The sequence below is a fragment of the Myxine glutinosa genome, chromosome 1 (assembly GCF_964187855.1).
Source record: "Myxine glutinosa chromosome 1, kmMyxGlut1.1, whole genome shotgun sequence".
Classification (NCBI taxonomy): domain Eukaryota; kingdom Metazoa; phylum Chordata; class Myxini; order Myxiniformes; family Myxinidae; genus Myxine; species Myxine glutinosa.
In genome coordinates, this window is record NC_136261.1 from 11,427,429 (window position 1) to 11,449,491 (window position 22,063).

Consider the following 22,063-nt stretch of genomic DNA (forward strand, 5'->3'; position numbering starts at 1 on the left):
AGTTTCCAGTTGCGCATCACATTCAACTTGGCCTCGTCGAGAGTTTGCTCAACCACAAACCAAAGTAAAGCTCACGACAGGTTGTTGCTTGACCAAAGAGGCCCAGATTACATCAGACTCTCTCGGGGCCGTAGCCGTCCATGTTACAAGCTTAAGTCCATGCCTGTATTATAGGCCTATAAGGCTGAGTATATAGGTTTTTGTACCAAAGGCTTACTCCGCAGCTGTCTGTAAAATAGGCTAAGTACGCTCGTATTGTACTTGTGTTCAAGGTAACTTCAAGGTCCATGGTTTATAAAGGAAAAAAACAAACAATCTAGGCCTAATGAGTAAGAACATTGCACACTTTTCAAAGACCTAAAAGTGCACGTACTGTCATCGACTTCAATTCTTGAAATCTTAAAATAATCCGATTATTACGCTGTTATCAAAACGTCATTACATTTCAGTTATCTTGAACACAAGACGAACACTAATTCTGTTAAAAAGAAACGTCAAAGCCCTACATCGAAGCTAAGATTATGTGTGTCATTTTCATCTCGAACGTGCCACCATTGTTTGTGTCATTGCTACTAGTGATGTGAATAAGAATGAGACAGTGCATCTGTTCTAAAAAGGAGCATAAGGTAAGAAGCAAAAAGGAATTTACAAAGGTAGGGGATAAAAAGCTCTCAAGCTGAGCATGGAAAGCTGGCAGAAAAAAACAAAAAAACAAACAAACAAAAATAAAGAATTAAAATGAGTCCATGGAGCGGAGCAGGTTCTTGGCAAAGATGTCCGAGACTCTTGGACAACCGCACCGTCGCCGCTTCAACTGGACCATTGTCTTGTTAGAATGTTTTGTCAAAGCAAAACAACAACTTCAAACTGTTCGGTTGTTTCTTAAAGAGAACTCATTTTTCCATATGCCCATACAGTCATCCTCCTACACTCTCGTCGGCAGGCCGTGAGGATGACCGGCGTCTTCATTGCCGTGCAAAAGTCATTTCAGGGCAAATGCTGTTTTGTAAACAACGATTCCGTATGTACTACCTTTTCGATGCGAAACAAAAAAAAAAAAACAGAAAGGAGGGAAATAAACTGAAAAACGACCTTCATTATAAAGATGCCGAGCAGCAGAGAGACGGGGGCTCAGAGGGGAGATGTCCCGGCGACCTGAGCGCTCAGTAAAATGACGTGTTGGCCGCAAGAACACCGGAAGCTTAGGCCACATTAAATTGGCCACTCGTCTACTTGGGATGCTCTGCTTCAAGTTCGTTACAGCTGCTGTAGTCCCCAACATCATCATCTTCAAAGGTGAAGGCCTCGGCTGTGCCACCAACGTTCCCGTTGATGTGCCTCCCTGGCATGGAGATGGACTGAGCAGGAAACGGGAGCCCACTAAAGGCCCCGGCGAGGGTGGTGGGCGGGCTTCCTGATCCACTGGACCGCTCCGAGAGACGTGGGGATGAGGCAGGGCCCCGGCTCGCCAAGCTGTAGGCCCCCGAGTAGGACAGGCTGGAAGCTGACATGGGGATTGGAGGCTGAGGACTGGTATGTTGGGTATTAAAGGAAAAGGAAAGAATGGAAGAAAAACAAAGTGAGAAAAACAAAAATAAACAAAAACAAGAAAGATATCTTGCAGAGCACAATACTTGCAAAATCCACCTTCCCTCCCAAAAAAAGTTGCCATGGATACATCAAATTGGCCATTGCATTAAGATTAAAATTGACAATCTTAATCAAAGTTCGGGTCACTTGGATTAAAATTGATTACTTTTCAGATGAAAATTGATGATAGCAGTTTGACCTTGAGTTCACCTTTGTCCCTAAAAATAGTTGGCTTCCCAATTCAGTGATGTACAATGCAATTGCTATTTATTTCACAAGTCAATCAGATGAAAATTTACAATTTTTCAGATGAAAATTGATTATTTTAGAAGTTTGACCTTGAGTTGACCTTTGACCTTTTGACTTCAAACCCCAATTTTGTGAGGCTCTATGCAATTGCTGTTTAATTTTCAAGTACATCAGATGAAAAATGACGATTTTAGAAATTTGACCTCAAGATGACCTTTGACCTCAATATCAAAACACTTCTCAGCTCTGACGACCTCTACAACTTGGTAAAGTTTCATGATGACCGGTTTAGAATTGTGACCTGTAGGCGATCGACGGACGGACAGACAGAAAAAAATCACTCAGAGAGCAACACTTGGCAAAAGCGAACAAAGTAGAATGGCACTCAGTCGAGCATCCTTTTGACCCCAAAAACAATTAGTGGTTGAATTCAGTGACCGGATATGCAAATCGTCTTCAAATTTTTCATTAATCGGATGAAAATTGACAATTTTAGAAATTTGGCCTGGATTGACCTTTTGGCCTATGTTGACCTCAAAAATAGTTGGTGCTTGAATTCAGTTAGCTAATATAACAATCATATTCAAATTTCAAGTCAATCAGATGAAAATTGAGGATTTTAGTAATTCGAAAAACAGTGGTTGACCTTTGGCCAATGTTGATCTCCAAAATAGTTGGTGGTTGAATTCAGTACGCTGACATGAAAATCCCATTCAAATTCCAAGTCAATCGGATTGAAATTGAGGATTTTAGAAATTTTGAAATGGTTGTTGACCTTTGGCCTATGTTGACCTTATGGCCTATGTTGACCTCAAAAATAGTTGGTCGTTGGTTTCATTAAGCTGATATGCAAATCCGATTCAGATTTCAGGTCAATCGGATGAAAATTGAGGATTTTAGAAATTTGTAAAAAGTGGTTGACCTTTGGCCTATGTTGACCTTTTGGCCTATGCCGATCTCAAAATAGTTGGTGGTTGAATTCAGTCAGCCGATATGTAAATCCGTTTCAAATTTCAAGTCAATCGGATGAAAATTGAGGATTTTAGTAATTTGAAAAAAAGTGGTTGACCTTTGGCCTATGTTGACCTTTTGACCTTTTTACCTCAAAAATATACAGGATTTTGTCGGACCATTAACTCCACCATTTGGTGAAGTTTCGTGAAGATCAGTTTAAAATTGTGACCTGTAGGCAAGTATAAGTGAGCGGACAGACAAACAAATGAAAAATCACTCATAGAGTGACACTTGGCAAAACAGAACAAAGTAGCATGGCACTCAGTAGAGCATCCTTTTGACCTCAAATAATTAGTGGTTGAATTCAGTGACCTGATATGCAAATCGTATTCAAAGTTCAAGTTAATCGGATGAAAATTGACAATTTTAGAAATTTGGCCGATGTTGACCTATTGGCCGATGCCGATTTCAAAAATAATTGGTGGTTGAATTCAGTTAGCTGAAATGAAAATCCTTTTCAAATTTCAAGGCAATCGGATGAAAATTGAGGATTTTAGCAATTTGTAAAAAGTAGTTGACCTTTTGCCTATGTTGACCTTTTGGCCGACGCTGATCTCAAAAATAGTCGGTGGTTGAATTCATTTAGCCGATTTGTAAATCCTATTCAAATTTCAAGTCAATTGAAAGTAGGGTTGAAAAAAGTGGTTGACCTTTGGCCTATGTTGACCTTTTGGCCTATGCTGATCTCAAAATAGTTGGTGGTTGAATTCAGTTAGCCGATATGTAAATCCGTTTCAAATTTCAAGTCAATCGGATGAAAATTGAGGATTTTAGTAATTTGAAAAAAAGTAGTTGACCTTTGGCCTATGTTGACCTTTTGACCTTTTTACCTCAAAAATACATAGGATTTTGTCGGACCACAAACTCTACCATTTGGTGAAGTTTCGTGAAGATCGGTTTAAAATTGTGACCTGGAGGCAAGTATAAGTGAGCAGACAGACAAACAAATGAAAAATCACTCAGAGAGTAACACTTGGCAAAACAGAACAAAGTAGCATGGCACTCAGTAGAGCACCCTTTTGACCTCAAATAATTAGTGGTTGAATTTAGTGACCTGATATGCAAATCGTCTTCAAAGTTCAGGTTAATCGGATGAAAATTGACAATTTTAGAAATTTGGCCTATGTTGACCTTTTGGCTGATGTTGACCTTTTGGCCTATGCTGATCTCAAAAATAGTTGGTGGTTGAATTCAGTTAGCTGAAATGAAAATCGTTTTCAAATTTCAAGGCAATCGGATGAAAATTGAGGATTTAAAATTTGAAATGGTTGTTGACCTTTGGCCTATGTTGACCTTTTGGCCTATGCTGATCTCAAAATAATTGGTGGTTGAATTCAGTTAGCCGATATGTAAATCCGTTTCAAATTTCAAGTCAATCGGATGAAAATTGAGGATTTTAGTAATTTGAAAAAAGTGGTTGACCATTGACCTATGTTGACTTTTTGACCTTTTTACCTCAAAAATATATAGGATTTTGTCGGACCACGAACTCTACCATTTGGTGAAGTTTCGTGAAGATCGGTTTAAAATTGTGACCTGCAGGCAAGTATAAGTGAGCAGACAAACAAACAAATGAAAAATCGGTCAGAGACCGAGGACTTGCCGGAATTTACTTTTTTATCGGCCATTTAGGACAAATATGGCGGCCGAACCACGTGACCGATTACATCATTATTAACGTATTTTATTCCCCATGGAGAGTTCTTTACAATGAGCCGTATCTCAATTTTTTCTATTCAGCACTTTTGGAGATATAGAGGTGCTGAGTTTTTCGGTTTTTCCAAGATGGCGATCGAACCACGTGACCGATGACGTCATCATTAACATATTTTATTACCCATGGAGAGTTCTTTACAAGGAGCCATGTCTCAATTCTTTCCATTCAGCACTTTCGGAGATATGGAGGTGCTAGTTCTTTCGGTTTTTCCAAGATGGCGGCCGAACCACGTGCATGATGACGTCATCATTAACATATTTTGTTCAACGTGCAGAGTTCTTTACAATGAAGCATGTCTCAATTTTTTCTGTGCAGCACTTTCGGAGATATGGAGGTGCAAAGTTTTTCGGTTTTTCCAAGATGGCGGCCGAACCACGTGACCTATGACGTCATCAATTGGGCACAGTCTATTCGAGGGCAAGACAAATGCGTGTGCAAAGTTTGGCGATTCTACGTGCAACGGTGTAGACATAGTGCTGCAAACACACAGACAAACAGACAGACAGACAGACAGACAAACAGACAGACAAATGAAAAATCGGTCAGAGACCGAGGACTTGCCGGAATTTCCTTTTTTATCAGCCATTTAGGACAAATATGGCGGCCGAACCACGTGACCGATGACGTCATCATTAACATATTATATTCCCCATGGAGAGTTCTTTACAATGAGCGGTCTCAATTTTTTCTTTTCAGCACTTTTGGAGATATAGAGGTGCCAAGATTTTCGGTTTTTCCAAGATGGTGGCCAAACCACGTGACCGATGACATCATCACTTACATATTTTATTCCCCATGGAGAGTTCTTTACAATGAGCCATATCTCAATTTTTCCCATTCAGCACTTTCGGAGATATGGAGGTACAATTTTTTTCGGTTTTTCCAAGGTGGCGGCCGAAACACGTGACTGATGACGTAATCATTGACATATTTTATTCCCCGTGGAGAGTTCTTTACAATGAGCCATGTCTCAATTTTTTCTATTCAGGACTTTTGGAGATGTGGAGGTGCAAAGTTTTTCGGTTTTTCCAAGATGGCGGCCGAACCACGTGACTGATGACGTCATCATTAACATATTTTATTCCCCATGGAGAGTTCTTTACAATGAGCCATGTCTAAATTTTTTCTATTCAGCACTTGCGGAGATATGGAGGTGCTAGGTTTTTCCAAGATGGCGACCGAAACACGCGACCGATGACGTCATCATTGACATATTTTATTCCCCATGGAGAGTTCTTTACAATGAGCCATGTCTCAATTTTTTCTATTCAGCACTTTTGGAGATATAGTGGTGCTAAGTTTTGCCGTTTTTCCAAGATGGCGGCCGACCACGTGACGGATGACATCATCATTAACATATTTTATTCACCATGGAGAGTTCTTTACAATGAGCCATGTCACAATTTTTTCTGTTCAGTACTTTCGGAGATATGGTGGTGCAAATTTTTCCCGTTTTTCCAAGATGGCGGCCGAACCATGTGACCGATGGAATCATCATTAACATATTTTATTCCCCATGGAGAGTTCTTTACAATGAGCCATGTCTCAATTTTTTCTGTTCAGTACTTTCAGAGAAATGGAGGTGCAAAATTTTCCGGTTTTTCAAAGATGGCGGCCGAACCACGTGACATATGACGTCATCATTAACATATTTTATTCCACATGGAGAGTTCTTTACAATGAGCCATGTCTCAATTTTTTCTGTTCACCACTTTTGGAGATATAGTGGTGCAAAGTTTTGCTGTTTTTCCAAGATGGCGGCCGACCACGTGACTGATGACGTCATCATTAACACATTTTATTCCCCATGGAGAGTTCTTCACAATGAGCCATGTCTCAATTTTTTCTGTTCAGTACTTTTGGAGATATAGCGGTGCAAATTTTTTCGGTTTTTCCAAGATGGCGGCGGAACCACGTGACTGATGACGTCATCATTAACATATTTTATTCCCCATGGAGAGTTCTTTACAATGAGCCATGTCTCAATTTTTTCTGTTCAGCACTTTTGGAGATATATTGGCGCAACGTTTTGCCGTTTTTCCAAGATGGCGGCCGAACCACGTGACTGACGACGTCATCATTTACGTATTTTATTCCGCATGGAGAGTTCTTTACAATGAGCCATGTCTCAATTTTTTCTGTTCAGTACTTTCGGAGATATAGAGGTGCAAATGTTTTCGGTGTTTCCAATATGGCGGCCGAACCACGTGACCGATGACGTCATCAATTGGGCACAGTCTATTCCAGGGGAAGACCAATATGTGTGCAAAGATTGGCGATTCTACGTGCAACGGTGTAGACGCAGTGCTGCAAACAGACAGACATACAAACAGACAGACAGATGAAAAATCGGTCAGAGACCGAGGACTTGCCGGAATGTACTTTTTTATCGGCCATTTAGGACAAATATGGCGGCCGAACCACGTGACCGATGACGTCATCATTAACATATATTATTCCCCATGGAGAGTTCTTTACAAAGAGCCATGTCTCAACTTTTTCTATTCAGCACTTTTGGAGATATGGAGGTGCTACGTTTTTCGGTTTTTCCAAGATGGCGGCCGAACCACGTGACCTATGATGTCATCATTAACATATTTTTTTCCCCATGGAGAGATCTTTACAATGAGCCATGTCTCAATTTTTTCTATTCATAACTTTTGGAGATGCAGAGGTGATGTTTTTCGGTTTTTCCAAGATGGCGGCCAAACCACGTGAATGATGACGTCATCCTAAATATATTTTATTCCCCAAGGAGAGTTCTTTACAATGAGCCATGCCTCAATTTTTTGAATTCAGCACTTTTGGAGATATAGAGGTTCTAAATTTTTCGGTTTTTCCAAGATGGCGGCCGAACCACGTGACCTATGACGTAATCATTTATATATTTTAATCCCCATTGAGAGTTCTTTTCAATGAGCCATGTCTCAATTTTTTCTATTCAGCACTTTTGGAAATATGGAACTGCTAAGTTTTTCGGTTTTTCCAAGATGGCCGCCGAACTAGGTGACTGATGACGTCATCATTTACATATTTTATTCCCAATGGAGAGTTCTTTTCAATGAGCCATGTCTCAATATTGTCTGCTCAGTACTTTCGGAGATATGGAGGTGCAAAGCTTTTCGGTTTTTCCAAGATGGCGGCCGTACCACGTTACCGATGACGTCATCAATTGGGCACAGTCTATTCCAGGTCAAGGCCAATATGGGTGCAAAGTTTGGCGATTCTACGTGTAACGGTGTAGACGTAGTGCTGCAAACAGACAAACAGACAGACAGATGAAAAATCGGTCAGAGACCGAGGACTTGCCGGAATTTACTTTTTCATTGGGGATTTAGGACAAATATGGCGGCCGACCCACGTGACCGATGACGTCATCATTAACATATTTTATTCCCCATGGACATTTCTTTCCAATGAGCCATGTCTCAATTTTTTCTATTCAGCACTTTTGGAGATGCGAATTTTTTCGGTTTTTCCAAGATGGCGGCCGAACCACGTGACCTATGACGTCATCATTAACATATTTTATTTCCCATGGACATTTCTTTCCAATGAGCCATGTCTCAATTTTTTCTGTTCAGCACTTTCGGAGATATAGAGGTGCAAAGCTTTTCCAAGATGGCGGCCGAACCACGTGACCGATGATGTCATCATTAACATTTTTTATTCCACATGGAGAGTTCTTTACAATGAGCCATGTCTCAATTTTTTCTATTCAGTACTTTCAGAGATATGGAGGTGCAAAGTTTTGCCGTTTTTCCAAGATGGCGGCCAAACCACGTGACCGATGACGTCATCATTAACATATTTTATTCCCCATGGAGAGTTCTTCACGATGAGCCATGTCTCAATTTTTTCTATTCAGCACTTTTGGAGATGTGGAGGTGCAAAATTTTTCGGTTTTTCCAAAATGGCGGCCGAACCACGTGACCTATGACGTCAACATTAACATTTTATGCCCCATGGAGAGTTCTTTACAATGAGCCATGTCTCAATTTTTTCTGTTCAGCACTTTTGGAGATATAGTGGTGCAAAGTTTTGCCGTTTTTCCAAGATGGCGGCCGACCACGTGACTGATGACGTCATCATTAGCATATTTTATTCCCCATGGAGAGTTCTTTACAATGAGCCATGTCTCAATTTTTTCTGTTCAGTACTTTCGGAGATATAGAGGTGCAAAGTTTTTCGGTTTTTCCAAGATGGCGGCCGAACCACGTCACCGATGACGTCATCAATTGGGCACAGTCTATTCCAGGGCAAGACCAATATGTGTGCAAAGTTTGGCGATTCTACGTGCAACGGTGTAGACGCAGTGCTGCAAACAGACAGACAGACAAACAGATGAAAAATCGGTCAGAGACCGAGGACTTGCCGGAATGTACTTTTTTATTGGCCATTGAGGACAAATATGGCGGCCGAACCACGTGACCGATGACGTCATCATTAACATATTTTATTCCCCATGGAGAGTTCTTTACAATGAGCCATGTCTCAATTTTTTCTGTTCAGCACTTTTGGAGATATAGTGGTGCAAAGTTTTGCCGTTTTTCCAAGATGGCGGCCGACCACGTGACATATGACATCATCATTAACATATTTTATTCCCCATGGAGAGTTCTTTACAATGAGCCATGTCTCAATTTTTTCTGTTCAGCACTTTTGGAGATTTCGTCGTGCAAAGTTTTGTCGTTTTTCCAAGATGGCGGCCGACCACGTGACTGATGACGTCATCATTAATATATTTTATTCCCCATGGAGAGTTCTTTACAATGAGCCATGTCTCAATTTTTTCTGTTCAGCACTTTTGGAGATATAGGGGTGCAAAGTTTTGCCGTTTTTCCAAGATGGCGGCCGACCACGTGACATATGACGTCATCATTAACATATTTTATTCCCCATGGAGAGTTCTTTACAATGAGCCATGTCTCAATTTTTTCTGTTCAGTACTTTTGGAGATATAGCGGTGCAATTTTTTTGCCGTTTTTCCAAGATGGCGGCCGAATCACGTGACCTATGACGTCATCATTAACATGTTTTATTCCCCATGGAGGGTTCTTCACAATGAGCCATGTCTCAATTTTTTCTGTTCAGCACTTTGAGATATCGAGGTGCAAATTTTTTCGGTTTTTCCAAGATGGCGGCCGAACCACGTGACCGATGACGTCATCATTTGGGCACAGTATATTAGAGGGCAGGACCAATATGTGTGCCAAGTTTGGCGATTCTACGTGCAACGGTGTAGACGCAGTGCTGCAAACAGTCAAACAGACAAACAGACAGACAGACAAATGAAAAATCGGTCAGAGACCGAGGACTTGCCGGAATGTACTTTTTTATTGGCCATTTAGGACAAATATGGCGGCCGAACCACGTGACTGATGACGTCATCATTAACATATTTTATTCCCCATGGAGAGTTCTTTACATTGAGCCACGTCCCAAGTTTTTCTATTCAGGACTTTCGGAGATATGGAGGTGTAACGTTTTCCGGTTTTTCCAAGATGGCGGCCGAACCACGTGACATATGACCTTATCATTAACATATTTTATTCCCCATGGAGAGTTCTTTACAATGAGCCATGTCTCAATTTTTTCTGTTCAGCACTTTTGGAGATATAGTGGTGCAAAGTTTTGCTGTTTTTCCAAGATGGTGGCCGACCACGTGACTGATGACGTCATCATTAACATATTTTATTCCCCATGGAGAGTTCTTTACAATGAGCCATGTCTCAATTTTTTCTGTTCAGTACTTTCGGAGATATAGAGGTGCGAAGTTTTTAGGTTTTTCCAAGATGGCGGCCGAACCACGTCACCGATGACGTCATCAATTGGGCACAGTCTATTCCAGGGCAAGACCAATATGTGTGCAAAGTTTGGCGATTCTACGTGCAACGGTGTAGACGCAGTGCTGCAAACAGACAAACAGACAAACAGACAAACAGATGAAAAATCGGTCAGAGACCGAGGACTTGCCGGAATGTACTTTTTTATCGGCCATTTAGGACAAATATGGCGGCCGAACCACGTGACCGATGACGTCATCATTAACATATTTTATTACCCATGGAGAGTTCTTTACAATGAGCCATACCTCAATTTTTTCTATTCAGGACTTTTGGAGATGTGGAGGTGCAGAGTTTTCCGGTTTTTCCAAGATGGCGGCCGACCACGTGACTGATGACGTCATCATTAACATATTTTATTCCCCATGGAGAGTTCTTTACAATGAGCCATGTCTCAATTTTTTCTGTTCAGCACTTTTGGAGATTTTGTGGTGCAAAGTTTTGCCGTTTTTACAAGATGGCGGCCGACCACGTGACTGATGACGTCATCATTAACATATTTTATTCCCCATGGAGAGTTCTTTACAATGAGCCATGTCTCAATTTTTTCTGTTCAGCACTTTTGGAGATATAGTGGTGCAAAGTTTTGCCGTTTTTCCAAGATGGCGGCCGACCACGTGACATATGACGTCATCATTAACATATTTTATTCCCCATGGAGAGTTCTTTACAATGAGCCATGTCTCAATTTTTTCTGTTCAGCACTTTTGGAGATATAGTGGTGCAACGTTTTGCCGTTTTTCCAAGATGGCGACCGAACCACGTGACTGATGACGTCATCATTTACATATTTTATTCCCCATGGAGAGTTCTTTACAATGAGCCATGTCTCAATTTTTTCTGTTCAGTACTTTCGGAGATATAGAGGTGCAAAGTTTTTCGGTTTTTCCAAGATGGCGGCCGAACCACGTCACCGATGACGTCATCAATTGGGCACAGTCTATTCCAGGGCAAGACCAATATGTGTGCAAAGTTTGGCGATTCTACGTGCAACGGTGTAGACGCAGTGCTGCAAACAGACAGACAAACAGACAGACAGACAGACAGACAGACAAATGAAAAATCGGTCAGAGACCGAGGACTTGCCGGAATGTACTCTTTTATCGGCCATTTAAGACAAATATGGCGTCCGAACCACGTGATAGATGACGTCATCATTAACATATATTATTCCCCATGGAGAGTTCTTCACAAAGAGCCATGTCTCAACTTTTTCTATTCAGCACTTTTGGAGATATGGAGGTGCTACGTTTTTCGGTTTTTCCAAGATGGCAGCCGAACCACGTGACCTATGATGTCATCATTAACATATTTTATTCCCCATGGAGAGTTCTTTACAATGAGCCATGTCTCAATTTTTTCTATTCAGCACTTTCAGAGATATGGAGGTGCACAATTTTTCGGTTTTTCCAAGATGGCGGCCGAACCACGTGACATATGACGTCATCATTAACATATTTTATTCCCCATTGAGAGTTCTTTACAATGAGCCATGTCTCAATTTTTTCCATTCTGCACTTTTGGAGATATAGTGGTGCAAAGTTTTCCCATTTTTCCAAGATGGCGGCCGAACCACGTGACCGATGGCGTCATCATTAACATATTTTATTCCCCATGGAGAGTTCTTTACAATGAGCCATGTCTCAATTTTTTCTGTTCAGCACTTTTGGAGATTTTGTGGTGCAAAGTTTTGCCGTTTTTCCAAGATGGCGGCCGACCACGTGACTGATGACGTCATCATTAACATATTTTATTCCCCATGGAGAGTTCTTTACAATGAGCCATGTCTCAATTATTCTGTTCAGCACTTTTGGAGATATAGTGGTGCAAAGTTTTGCCGTTTTTCCAAGATGGCGGCCGACCACGTGACATATGACGTCATCATTAACATATTTTATTCCCCATGGAGAGTTCTTTCCAATGAGCCATGTCTCAATTTTTTCTGTTCAGCACTTTTGGAGATATAGTGGCGCAACGATTTGCCGTTTTTCCAAGATGGCGACCGAACCACGTGACTGATGACGTCATCATTTACATATTTTATTCCCCATGGAGAGTTCTTTACAATGAGCCATGTCTCAATTTTTTCTGTTCAGCACTTTTGGAGATATAGTGGTGCAAATTTTTGCCGTTTTTCCAAGATGGCGGCCGACCACGTGACATATGACGTCATCATTAACATATTTTATTCCCCATGGAGAGTTCTTTACAATGAGCCATGTCTCAATTTTTTCTGTTCAGTACTTTCGGAGATATAGAGGTGCAAATTTATTCGGTTTTTCCAAGATGGCGGCCGAACCACGTCACTGATGACGTCATCATTGAGGCACAGTATATTAGAGGGCAAGACCATTATGTGTGCAAAGTTTGGCGATTCTCCGTGCAACGGTGTAGACGCAGTGCTGCAAACAGACAAACAGACAGACAAACAGACAGACAAACAGACAGACAGACAAACAAACGAACAGATCAACATACTTGCCGGAAAATTTTTCCGGCAAGTAACAAACGAACAGTTCAACATACTTGCCGGAATTTTTTCCGGCAAGTAACAAATGAAAAATCGGTCAGAGACCGAGGACTTGCCGGAATTTACTTTTTTGTAGGCCATTTAGGACAAATATGGCGGCCGAACTATGTGACCGATGACATCATCATTAACATATTTTATTCCCCATGGAGAGTTCTTTACAATGAGCCACCTCTCAATTTTTTCTATTCAGCACTTCCGGAGATATATCAAGGTGCTAAGTTTTTTGGTTTTTCCAAGATGGCGGCCGAACCACGTGACCGATGACGTCATTATTAACATATTTTATTCCCCATGGAGAGTTCTTTCCAATGAGCCATGTCTCATTTTTTCTATTCAGCACTGGAGGTGCAACGTTTTTCGGTTTTTCCAAGATGGCGGCCGGACCACGTGACCGATGACGTCATCATTAACATGTTTTATTCCACATGGAGAGTTCTTTACAATGAGCCATGTCTCAATTTTTTCTATTCAGCACATTCAGAGATATGGAGGTGCAAATTTTTTTGGTTTTTCCAAGATGGCGGCCGAACCACGTGACATATGACGTCATCATTAACAAATTTTATTCCCCATGGAGAGTTCTTTACAATGAGCCATGTCTCAATTTTTTCTGTTCAGCACTTTTAGAGATATAGCGGTGCAAAGTTTTGCCGTTTTTCCAAGATGGCGGCCGACCACGTGACATATGACATCATCATTAACATATTTTATTCCCCATGGAGAGTTCTTTACAATGAGCCATGTCTCAATTTTTTCTGTTCAGCACTTTTGGAGATTTCGTGGTGCAAAGTTTTGCCGTTTTTCCAAGATGGCGGCCGACCACGTGACTGATGACGTCATCATTAACATATTTTATTCCCCATGGAGAGTTCTTTACAATGAGCAATGTCTCAATTTTTTCTGTTCAGTACTTTCGGAGATATAGAAGTGCAAAATTTTTCGGTTTTTCCAAGATGGCGGCCGAACCACATCACCGATGACGTCATCAATTGGGCACAGTCTATTCCAGGGCAAGACCAATATGTGTGCAAAGTTTGGCGATTCTCCGTGCAACGGTGTAGACGCAGTGCTGCAAACAGACAAACAGACAGACAGACAAACAGATGAAAAATCGGTCAGAGACCGAGGACTTGCCGGAATGTACTTTTTATTGGCCATTTAGGACAAATATGGCGGCCGAACCACGTGACTGATGACGTCATCATTAACATATTTTATTCCCCATGGAGAGTTCTTTACATTGAGCCATGTCTCAATTTTTTCTATTCAGGACTTTTGGAGATGTGGAGGTGCAGAGTTTTTCGGTTTTTCCAAGATGGCGGCCGAACCACGTGACCGATGACATCATCATTAACATATTTTATTCCCCATGGAGAGTTCTTTACAATGAGCCATGTCACAATTTTTTCTATTCAGCACTTTCGGAGATATGGAGGTGCTAGGTTTTTCGGTTTTTCCAAGATGGCGGCCGACCACGTGACTGATGACGTCATCATTAACATATTTTATTCCCCATGGAGAGTTCTTTACAATGAGCCATGTCTCAATTTTTTCTGTTCAGCACTTTTGGAAATATAGTGGTGCAAAGTTTTGCCGTTTTTCCAAGATGGCGGCCGACCACGTGACATATGACATCATCATTAACATATTTTATTCCCCATGGAGAGTTCTTTACAATGAGCCACGTCTCAATTTTTTCTGTTCAGCACTTTTGGAGATATAGTGGTGCAAAGTTTTGCTGTTTTTCCAAGATGGCGGCCGACCACGTGACGGATGACGTCATCATTAACATATTTTATTCCCCATGGAGAGTTCTTTACAATGAGCCATGTCTCAATTTTTTCTCTACAGTACTTTCGGAGATATAGAGGTGCAAAGTTTTTCGGTTTTTCCAAGATGGCGGCCGAACCACGTCACCGATGACGTCATCAATTGGGCACAGTCTATTCGAGGGCAAGACCAATATGTGTGCAAAGTTTGGCGATTCTACGTGCAACGGTGTAGACGCAGTGCTGCAAACAGACAGACAGACAGACAAACAGACAAACAGACAAACAGACAAATGAAAAATCGGTCAGAGACCGAGGACTTGCCGGAATGTACTTTTTATCGGCCATTTAGAACAAATATGGCGGCCGAACCACGTGACCGATGATATCATCATTAACATATTTTATTCCCCATGGAGAGTTCTTTACAATGAGCCATGTCTCAATTTTTTCTATTCAGCACTTTCGGAGATATGGAGGTGCAAAGTTTTTCGGTTTTTCCAAGATGGCGGCCGACCACGTGACATATGACGTCATCATTAACATATTTTATTCCCCATGGAGAGTTCTTACCAATGAGCCATGTCTCAATTTTTTCTGTTCAGCACTTCCGGAGATATGGAGGTGCAAAGTTTTTCGGTTTTTCCAAGATGGCGGCCGACCACGTGACATATGACGTCATCATTAACATATTTTATTCGCCATGGAGAGTTCTTTACAATGAGCCATGTCTCAATTTTTTCTGTTCAGCACTTTTGGAGATATCGTGGTGCAAAGTTTTGCCGTTTTTCCAAGATGGCGGCCGACCACGTGACTGATGACGTCATCATTAACATATTTTATTCCCCATGGCGAGTTCTTTACAATGAGCCATGTCTCAATTTTTTCTGTTCAGCACTTTCGGAGATATGGAGGTGCAAAGTTTTTCGGTTTTTCCAAGATGGCGGCCGAACCATGTGACTGATGACTTCATCAGTAACATATTTTATTCCCCATGGAGAGTTATTTACAATGAGCCATGTCTCAATTTTTTCTGTTCAGCACTTTCAGAGATATGGAGGTGTAAAGTTTTTCGGTTTTTCCAAGATGGCGGCCGAACCACGTGACATATGACGTCATCATTAACATATTTTATTCCCCATTGAGAGTTCTTTGCAATGAGCCATGTCTCAATTTTTTCCATTCTGCACTTTTGGAGATATAGTGGTGCAAAGTTTTCCCATTTTTCCAAGATGGCGGCCGAACCACGTGACCGATGCCGTCATCATTAACATATTTTATTCCCCATGGAGAGTTCTTTACAATGAGCCATGTCTCAATTTTTTCTGTTCAGCACTTTTGGAGATTTTGTGGTGCAAAGTTTTGCCGTTTTTCCAAGATGGCGGCCGACCACGTGACTGATGACGTCATCATTAACATATTTTATTCCCCATGGAGAGTTCTTTACAATGAGCCATGTCTCAATTATTTCTGTTCAGCACTTTTGGAGATATAGTGGTGCAAAGTTTTGCCGTTTTTCCAAGATGGCGGCCGACCACGTGACATATGACGTCATCATTAACATATTTTATTCCCCATGGAGAGTTCTTTCCAATGAGCCATGTCTCAATTTTTTCTGTTCAGCACTTTTGGAGATATAGTGGCGCAACGATTTGCCGTTTTTCCAAGATGGCGACCGAACCACGTGACTGATGACGTCATCATTTACATATTTTATTCCCCATGGAGAGTTCTTTACAATGAGCCATGTCTCAATTTTTTCTGTTCAGTACTTTCGGAGATATAGAGGTGCAAATTTATTCGGTTTTTCCAAGATGGCGGCCGAACCACGTCACCGATGACGTCATCATTGGGGCACAGTATATTAGAGGGCAAGACCATTATGTGTGCAAAGTTTGGCGATTCTCCGTGCAACGGTGTAGACGCAGTGCTGCAAACAGACAAACAGACAAACAGACAAACAGATGAAAAATCGGTCAGAGACCGAGGACTTGCCGGAATGTACTTTTTTATCGGCCATTTAGGACAAATATGGTGGCCGAAACACGTGATAGATGACGTCATCAGTAACTTATTTTATTCCCCATGGAGAGTTCTTTTCAATGAGCCATGTCTCAATTTTTTATATTCAGCACTTTCAGAGATATGGAGGTGCAATTTTTTTCCAAGATGGCGGCCGAACCACGTGACATATGACGTCATCATTAACATATTTTATTCCCCATGGAGAGTTCTTTCCAATGAGCCATGTCTCAATTTTTTCTGTTCAGCACTTTTGGAGATATAGTGGTGCAAAGTTTTGCCGTTTTTCCAAGATGGCGGCCGACCACGTGACATATGACGTCATCATTAACATATTTTATTCCCCATGGAGAGTTCTTTACAATGAGCCATGTCTCAATTTTTTCTATTCAGCACTTTCGGAGATATGGAGGTGCAAAGTTTTTCGGATTTTCCAAGATGGCGGCCGAATCACGTGAACGATGACGTCATCATTAACATATTTTATTCCCCATGGTGAGTTCTTTACAATGAGCCATGTCTCAATTTTTTCTGTTCAGGACTTTCGGAGATATGGAGGTGCAAAAATTTTCGTTTTTTCCAAGATGGCGGCCGAACCACGTGACCGATGACGTCATCATTAACATATTTTATTCCCCATGGAGAGTTCTTTACAATGAGCCATGTCTCAATTTTTTCTGTTCAGCACTTTGAGATATCGAGGTGCAAAAATTTTCGTTTTTTCCAAGATGGCGGCCGAACCACGTGACCGATGACGTCATCATTAACATATTTTATTCCCCATGGAGAGTTCTTTCCAATGAGCCATGTCTCAATTTTTTCTGTTCAGCACTTTTGGAGATATAGTGGCGCAACGATTTGCCGTTTTTCCAAGATGGCGACCGAACCACGTGACTGATGACGTCATCATTTACATATTTTATTCCCCATGGAGAGTTCTTTACAATGAGCCATGTCTCAATTTTTTCTGTTCAGCACTTTTGGAGATATAGTGGTGCAAATTTTTGCCGTTTTTCCAAGATGGCGGCCGACCACGTGACATATGACGTCATCATTAACATATTTTATTCCCCATGGAGAGTTCTTTACAATGAGCCATGTCTCAATTTTTTCTGTTCAGTACTTTCGGAGATATAGAGGTGCAAATTTATTCGGTTTATCCAAGATGGCGGCCGAACCACGTCACTGATGACGTCATCATTGAGGCACAGTATATTAGAGGGCAAGACCATTATGTGTGCAAAGTTTGGCGATTCTCCGTGCAACGGTGTAGACGCAGTGCTGCAAACAGACAAACAGACAGATGAAAAATCGGTCAGAGACCGAGGACTTGCCGGAATGTACTTTTTTATTGGCCATTGAGGACAAATATGGCGGCCGAACCACGTGACCGATGACGTCATCATTAACATATTTTATTCCCCATGGAGAGTTCTTTACAATGAGGCATGTCTCAATTTTTTCTATTCAGCACTTTTGGACACATAGAGGTGCTAAGTTTTTCGGTTTTTCCAAGATGGCGGCCGAACCACGTGACATATGACGTCATCATTAACAAATTTTATTCCCCATGGAGAGTTCTTTACAATGAGCCATGTCTCAATTTTTTCTGTTCAGCACTTTTGGAGATATAGTGGCGCAACGTTTTGCCGTTTTTCCAAGATGGCGACCGAACCACGTGACTGATGACGTCATCATTAACATATTTTATTCCCCATGGAGAGTTATTTATAATGAGCCATGTCTCAATTTTTTCTGTTCAGTACTTTCGGAGATATAGAGGTGCAAAGTTTTTCGGTTTTTCCAAGATGGCGGCCGAACCACGTCACCGATGACGTCATCAATTGGGCACAGTCTATTCCAGGGCAAGACCAATATGTGTGCAAAGTTTGGCGATTCTACGTGCAACGGTGTAGACGCAGTGCTGCAAACAGACAAACAGACAGACAAACAGACAGACAGACAGACAAACAAACGAACAGATCAACATACTTGCCGGAAAATTTTTCCGGCAAGTAACAAACAGACAGACAAACAGACAGACAGATGAAAAATCGGTCAGAGACCGAGGACTTGCCGGAATTTACTTTTTTATCGGCCATTTAGGACAAATATGGCGGCTGAACCACCTGACCGATGACATCATCATTAACATATTTTATTCCCCATGGAGAATTCTTTACAATGCGCCATGTCTCAATTTTTTCTGTTCAGTACTTTCGGAGATATAGAGGTGCAAATTTATTCGGTTTTTCCAAGATGGCGGCCGAACCACGTCACTGATGACGTCATCATTGAGGCACAGTATATTAGAGGGCAAGACCATTATGTGTGCAAAGTTTGGCGATTCTCCGTGCAACGGTGTAGACGCAGTGCTGCAAACAGACAAACAGACAGACAAACAGACAGACAAACAGACAGACAGACAAACAAACGAACAGATCAACATACTTGCCGGAAAATTTTTCCGGCAAGTAACAAACAAACGAACAGATCAACATACTTGCCGGAAAATTTTTCCGGCAAGTAACAAACAGATGAAAAATCGGTCAGAGACCGAGGACTTGCCGGAATTTACTTTTTTGTAGGCCATTTAGGACAAATATGGCGGCCGAACTATGTGACCGATGACATCATCATTAACATATTTTATTCCCCATGGAGAGTTCTTTACAATGAGCCACCTCTCAATTTTTTCTATTCAGCACTTCCGGAGATATATCAAGGTGCTAAGTTTTTTGGTTTTTCCAAGATGGCGGCCGAACCACGTGACCGATGACGTCATTATTAACATATTTTATTCCCCATGGAGAGTTCTTTCCAATGAGCCATGTCTCATTTTTTCTATTCAGCACTGGAGGTGCAACGTTTTTCGGTTTTTCCAAGATGGCGGCCGGACCACGTGACCGATGACGTCATCATTAACATGTTTTATTCCACATGGAGAGTTCTTTACAATGAGCCATGTCTCAATTTTTTCTATTCAGCACATTCAGAGATATGGAGGTGCAAATTTTTTTGGTTTTTCCAAGATGGCGGCCGAACCACGTGACATATGACGTCATCATTAACAAATTTTATTCCCCATGGAGAGTTCTTTACAATGAGCCATGTCTCAATTTTTTCTGTTCAGCACTTTTAGAGATATAGCGGTGCAAAGTTTTGCCGTTTTTCCAAGATGGCGGCCGACCACGTGACATATGACATCATCATTAACATATTTTATTCCCCATGGAGAGTTCTTTACAATGAGCCATGTCTCAATTTTTTCTGTTCAGCACTTTTGGAGATTTCGTGGTGCAAAGTTTTGCCGTTTTTCCAAGATGGCGGCCGACCACGTGACTGATGACGTCATCATTAACATATTTTATTCCCCATGGAGAGTTCTTTACAATGAGCAATGTCTCAATTTTTTCTGTTCAGTACTTTCGGAGATATAGAAGTGCAAAATTTTTCGGTTTTTCCAAGATGGCGGCCGAACCACATCACCGATGACGTCATCAATTGGGCACAGTCTATTCCAGGGCAAGACCAATATGTGTGCAAAGTTTGGCGATTCTCCGTGCAACGGTGTAGACGCAGTGCTGCAAACAGACAAACAGACAGACAGATGAAAAATCGGTCAGAGACCGAGGACTTGCCGGAATGTACTCTTTTATCGGCCATTTAAGACAAATATGGCGTCCGAACCACGTGATAGATGACGTCATCATTAACATATATTATTCCCCATGGAGAGTTCTTCACAAAGAGCCATGTCTCAACTTTTTCTATTCAGCACTTTTGGAGATATGGAGGTGCTACGTTTTTCGGTTTTTCCAAGATGGCAGCCGAACCACGTGACCTATGATGTCATCATTAACATATTTTATTCCCCATGGAGAGTTCTTTACAATGAGCCATGTCTCAATTTTTTCTATTCAGCACTTTCAGAGATATGGAGGTGCACAATTTTTCGGTTTTTCCAAGATGGCGGCCGAACCACGTGACATATGACGTCATCATTAACATATTTTATTCCCCATTGAGAGTTCTTTACAATGAGCCATGTCTCAATTTTTTCCATTCTGCACTTTTGGAGATATAGTGGTGCAAAGTTTTCCCATTTTTCCAAGATGGCGGCCGAACCACGTGACCGATGGCGTCATCATTAACATATTTTATTCCCCATGGAGAGTTCTTTACAATGAGCCATGTCTCAATTTTTTCTGTTCAGCACTTTTGGAGATTTTGTGGTGCAAAGTTTTGCCGTTTTTCCAAGATGGCGGCCGACCACGTGACTGATGACGTCATCATTAACATATTTTATTCCCCATGGAGAGTTCTTTACAATGAGCCATGTCTCAATTATTCTGTTCAGCACTTTTGGAGATATAGTGGTGCAAAGTTTTGCCGTTTTTCCAAGATGGCGGCCGACCACGTGACATATGACGTCATCATTAACATATTTTATTCCCCATGGAGAGTTCTTTCCAATGAGCCATGTCTCAATTTTTTCTGTTCAGCACTTTTGGAGATATAGTGGCGCAACGATTTGCCGTTTTTCCAAGATGGCGACCGAACCACGTGACTGATGACGTCATCATTTACATATTTTATTCCCCATGGAGAGTTCTTTACAATGAGCCATGTCTCAATTTTTTCTGTTCAGCACTTTTGGAGATATAGTGGTGCAAATTTTTGCCGTTTTTCCAAGATGGCGGCCGACCACGTGACATATGACGTCATCATTAACATATTTTATTCCCCATGGAGAGTTCTTTACAATGAGCCATGTCTCAATTTTTTCTGTTCAGTACTTTCGGAGATATAGAGGTGCAAATTTATTCGGTTTTTCCAAGATGGCGGCCGAACCACGTCACTGATGACGTCATCATTGAGGCACAGTATATTAGAGGGCAAGACCATTATGTGTGCAAAGTTTGGCGATTCTCCGTGCAACGGTGTAGACGCAGTGCTGCAAACAGACAAACAGACAGACAAACAGACAGACAAACAGACAGACAGACAAATGAAAAATCGGTCAGAGACCGAGGACTTGCCGGAATGTACTTTTTTATCGGCCATTTAGGACAAATATGGCGGCCGAACCACGTGACCGATGACGTCATCATTAACATATTTTATTCCCCATGGAGAGTTCTTTACAATGAGCCATACCTCAATTTTTTCTATTCAGGACTTTTGGAGATGTGGAGGTGCAGAGTTTTTCGGTTTTTCCAAGATGGCGGCCGAACCACGTGACTGATGACATCATCATTAACATATTTTATTCCCCATGGAGAGTTCTTTACAAAGAGCCATGTCTCAATTTTTTCTGTTC

The 22,063-nt window shown here is 41.5% G+C and overlaps 1 protein-coding gene across 1 annotated transcript in view; it reads right to left on the reverse strand.

Moving 5' to 3' along the window:
* Positions 1 to 258: 258 nt before the first annotated feature.
* The window catches only part of LOC137421293 (transcription factor Sox-6), a 474,574-nt gene continuing 452,769 nt past the window's right edge, over positions 259 to 22,063 (reverse strand). The window contains exon 15 of the mRNA XM_078781950.1: positions 259 to 1,530. Coding sequence (XP_078638076.1) covers positions 1,230 to 1,530 — 301 coding nt within the window. The 3' untranslated portion in view covers positions 259 to 1,229. The remainder of the gene's footprint in view (positions 1,531 to 22,063) is intronic.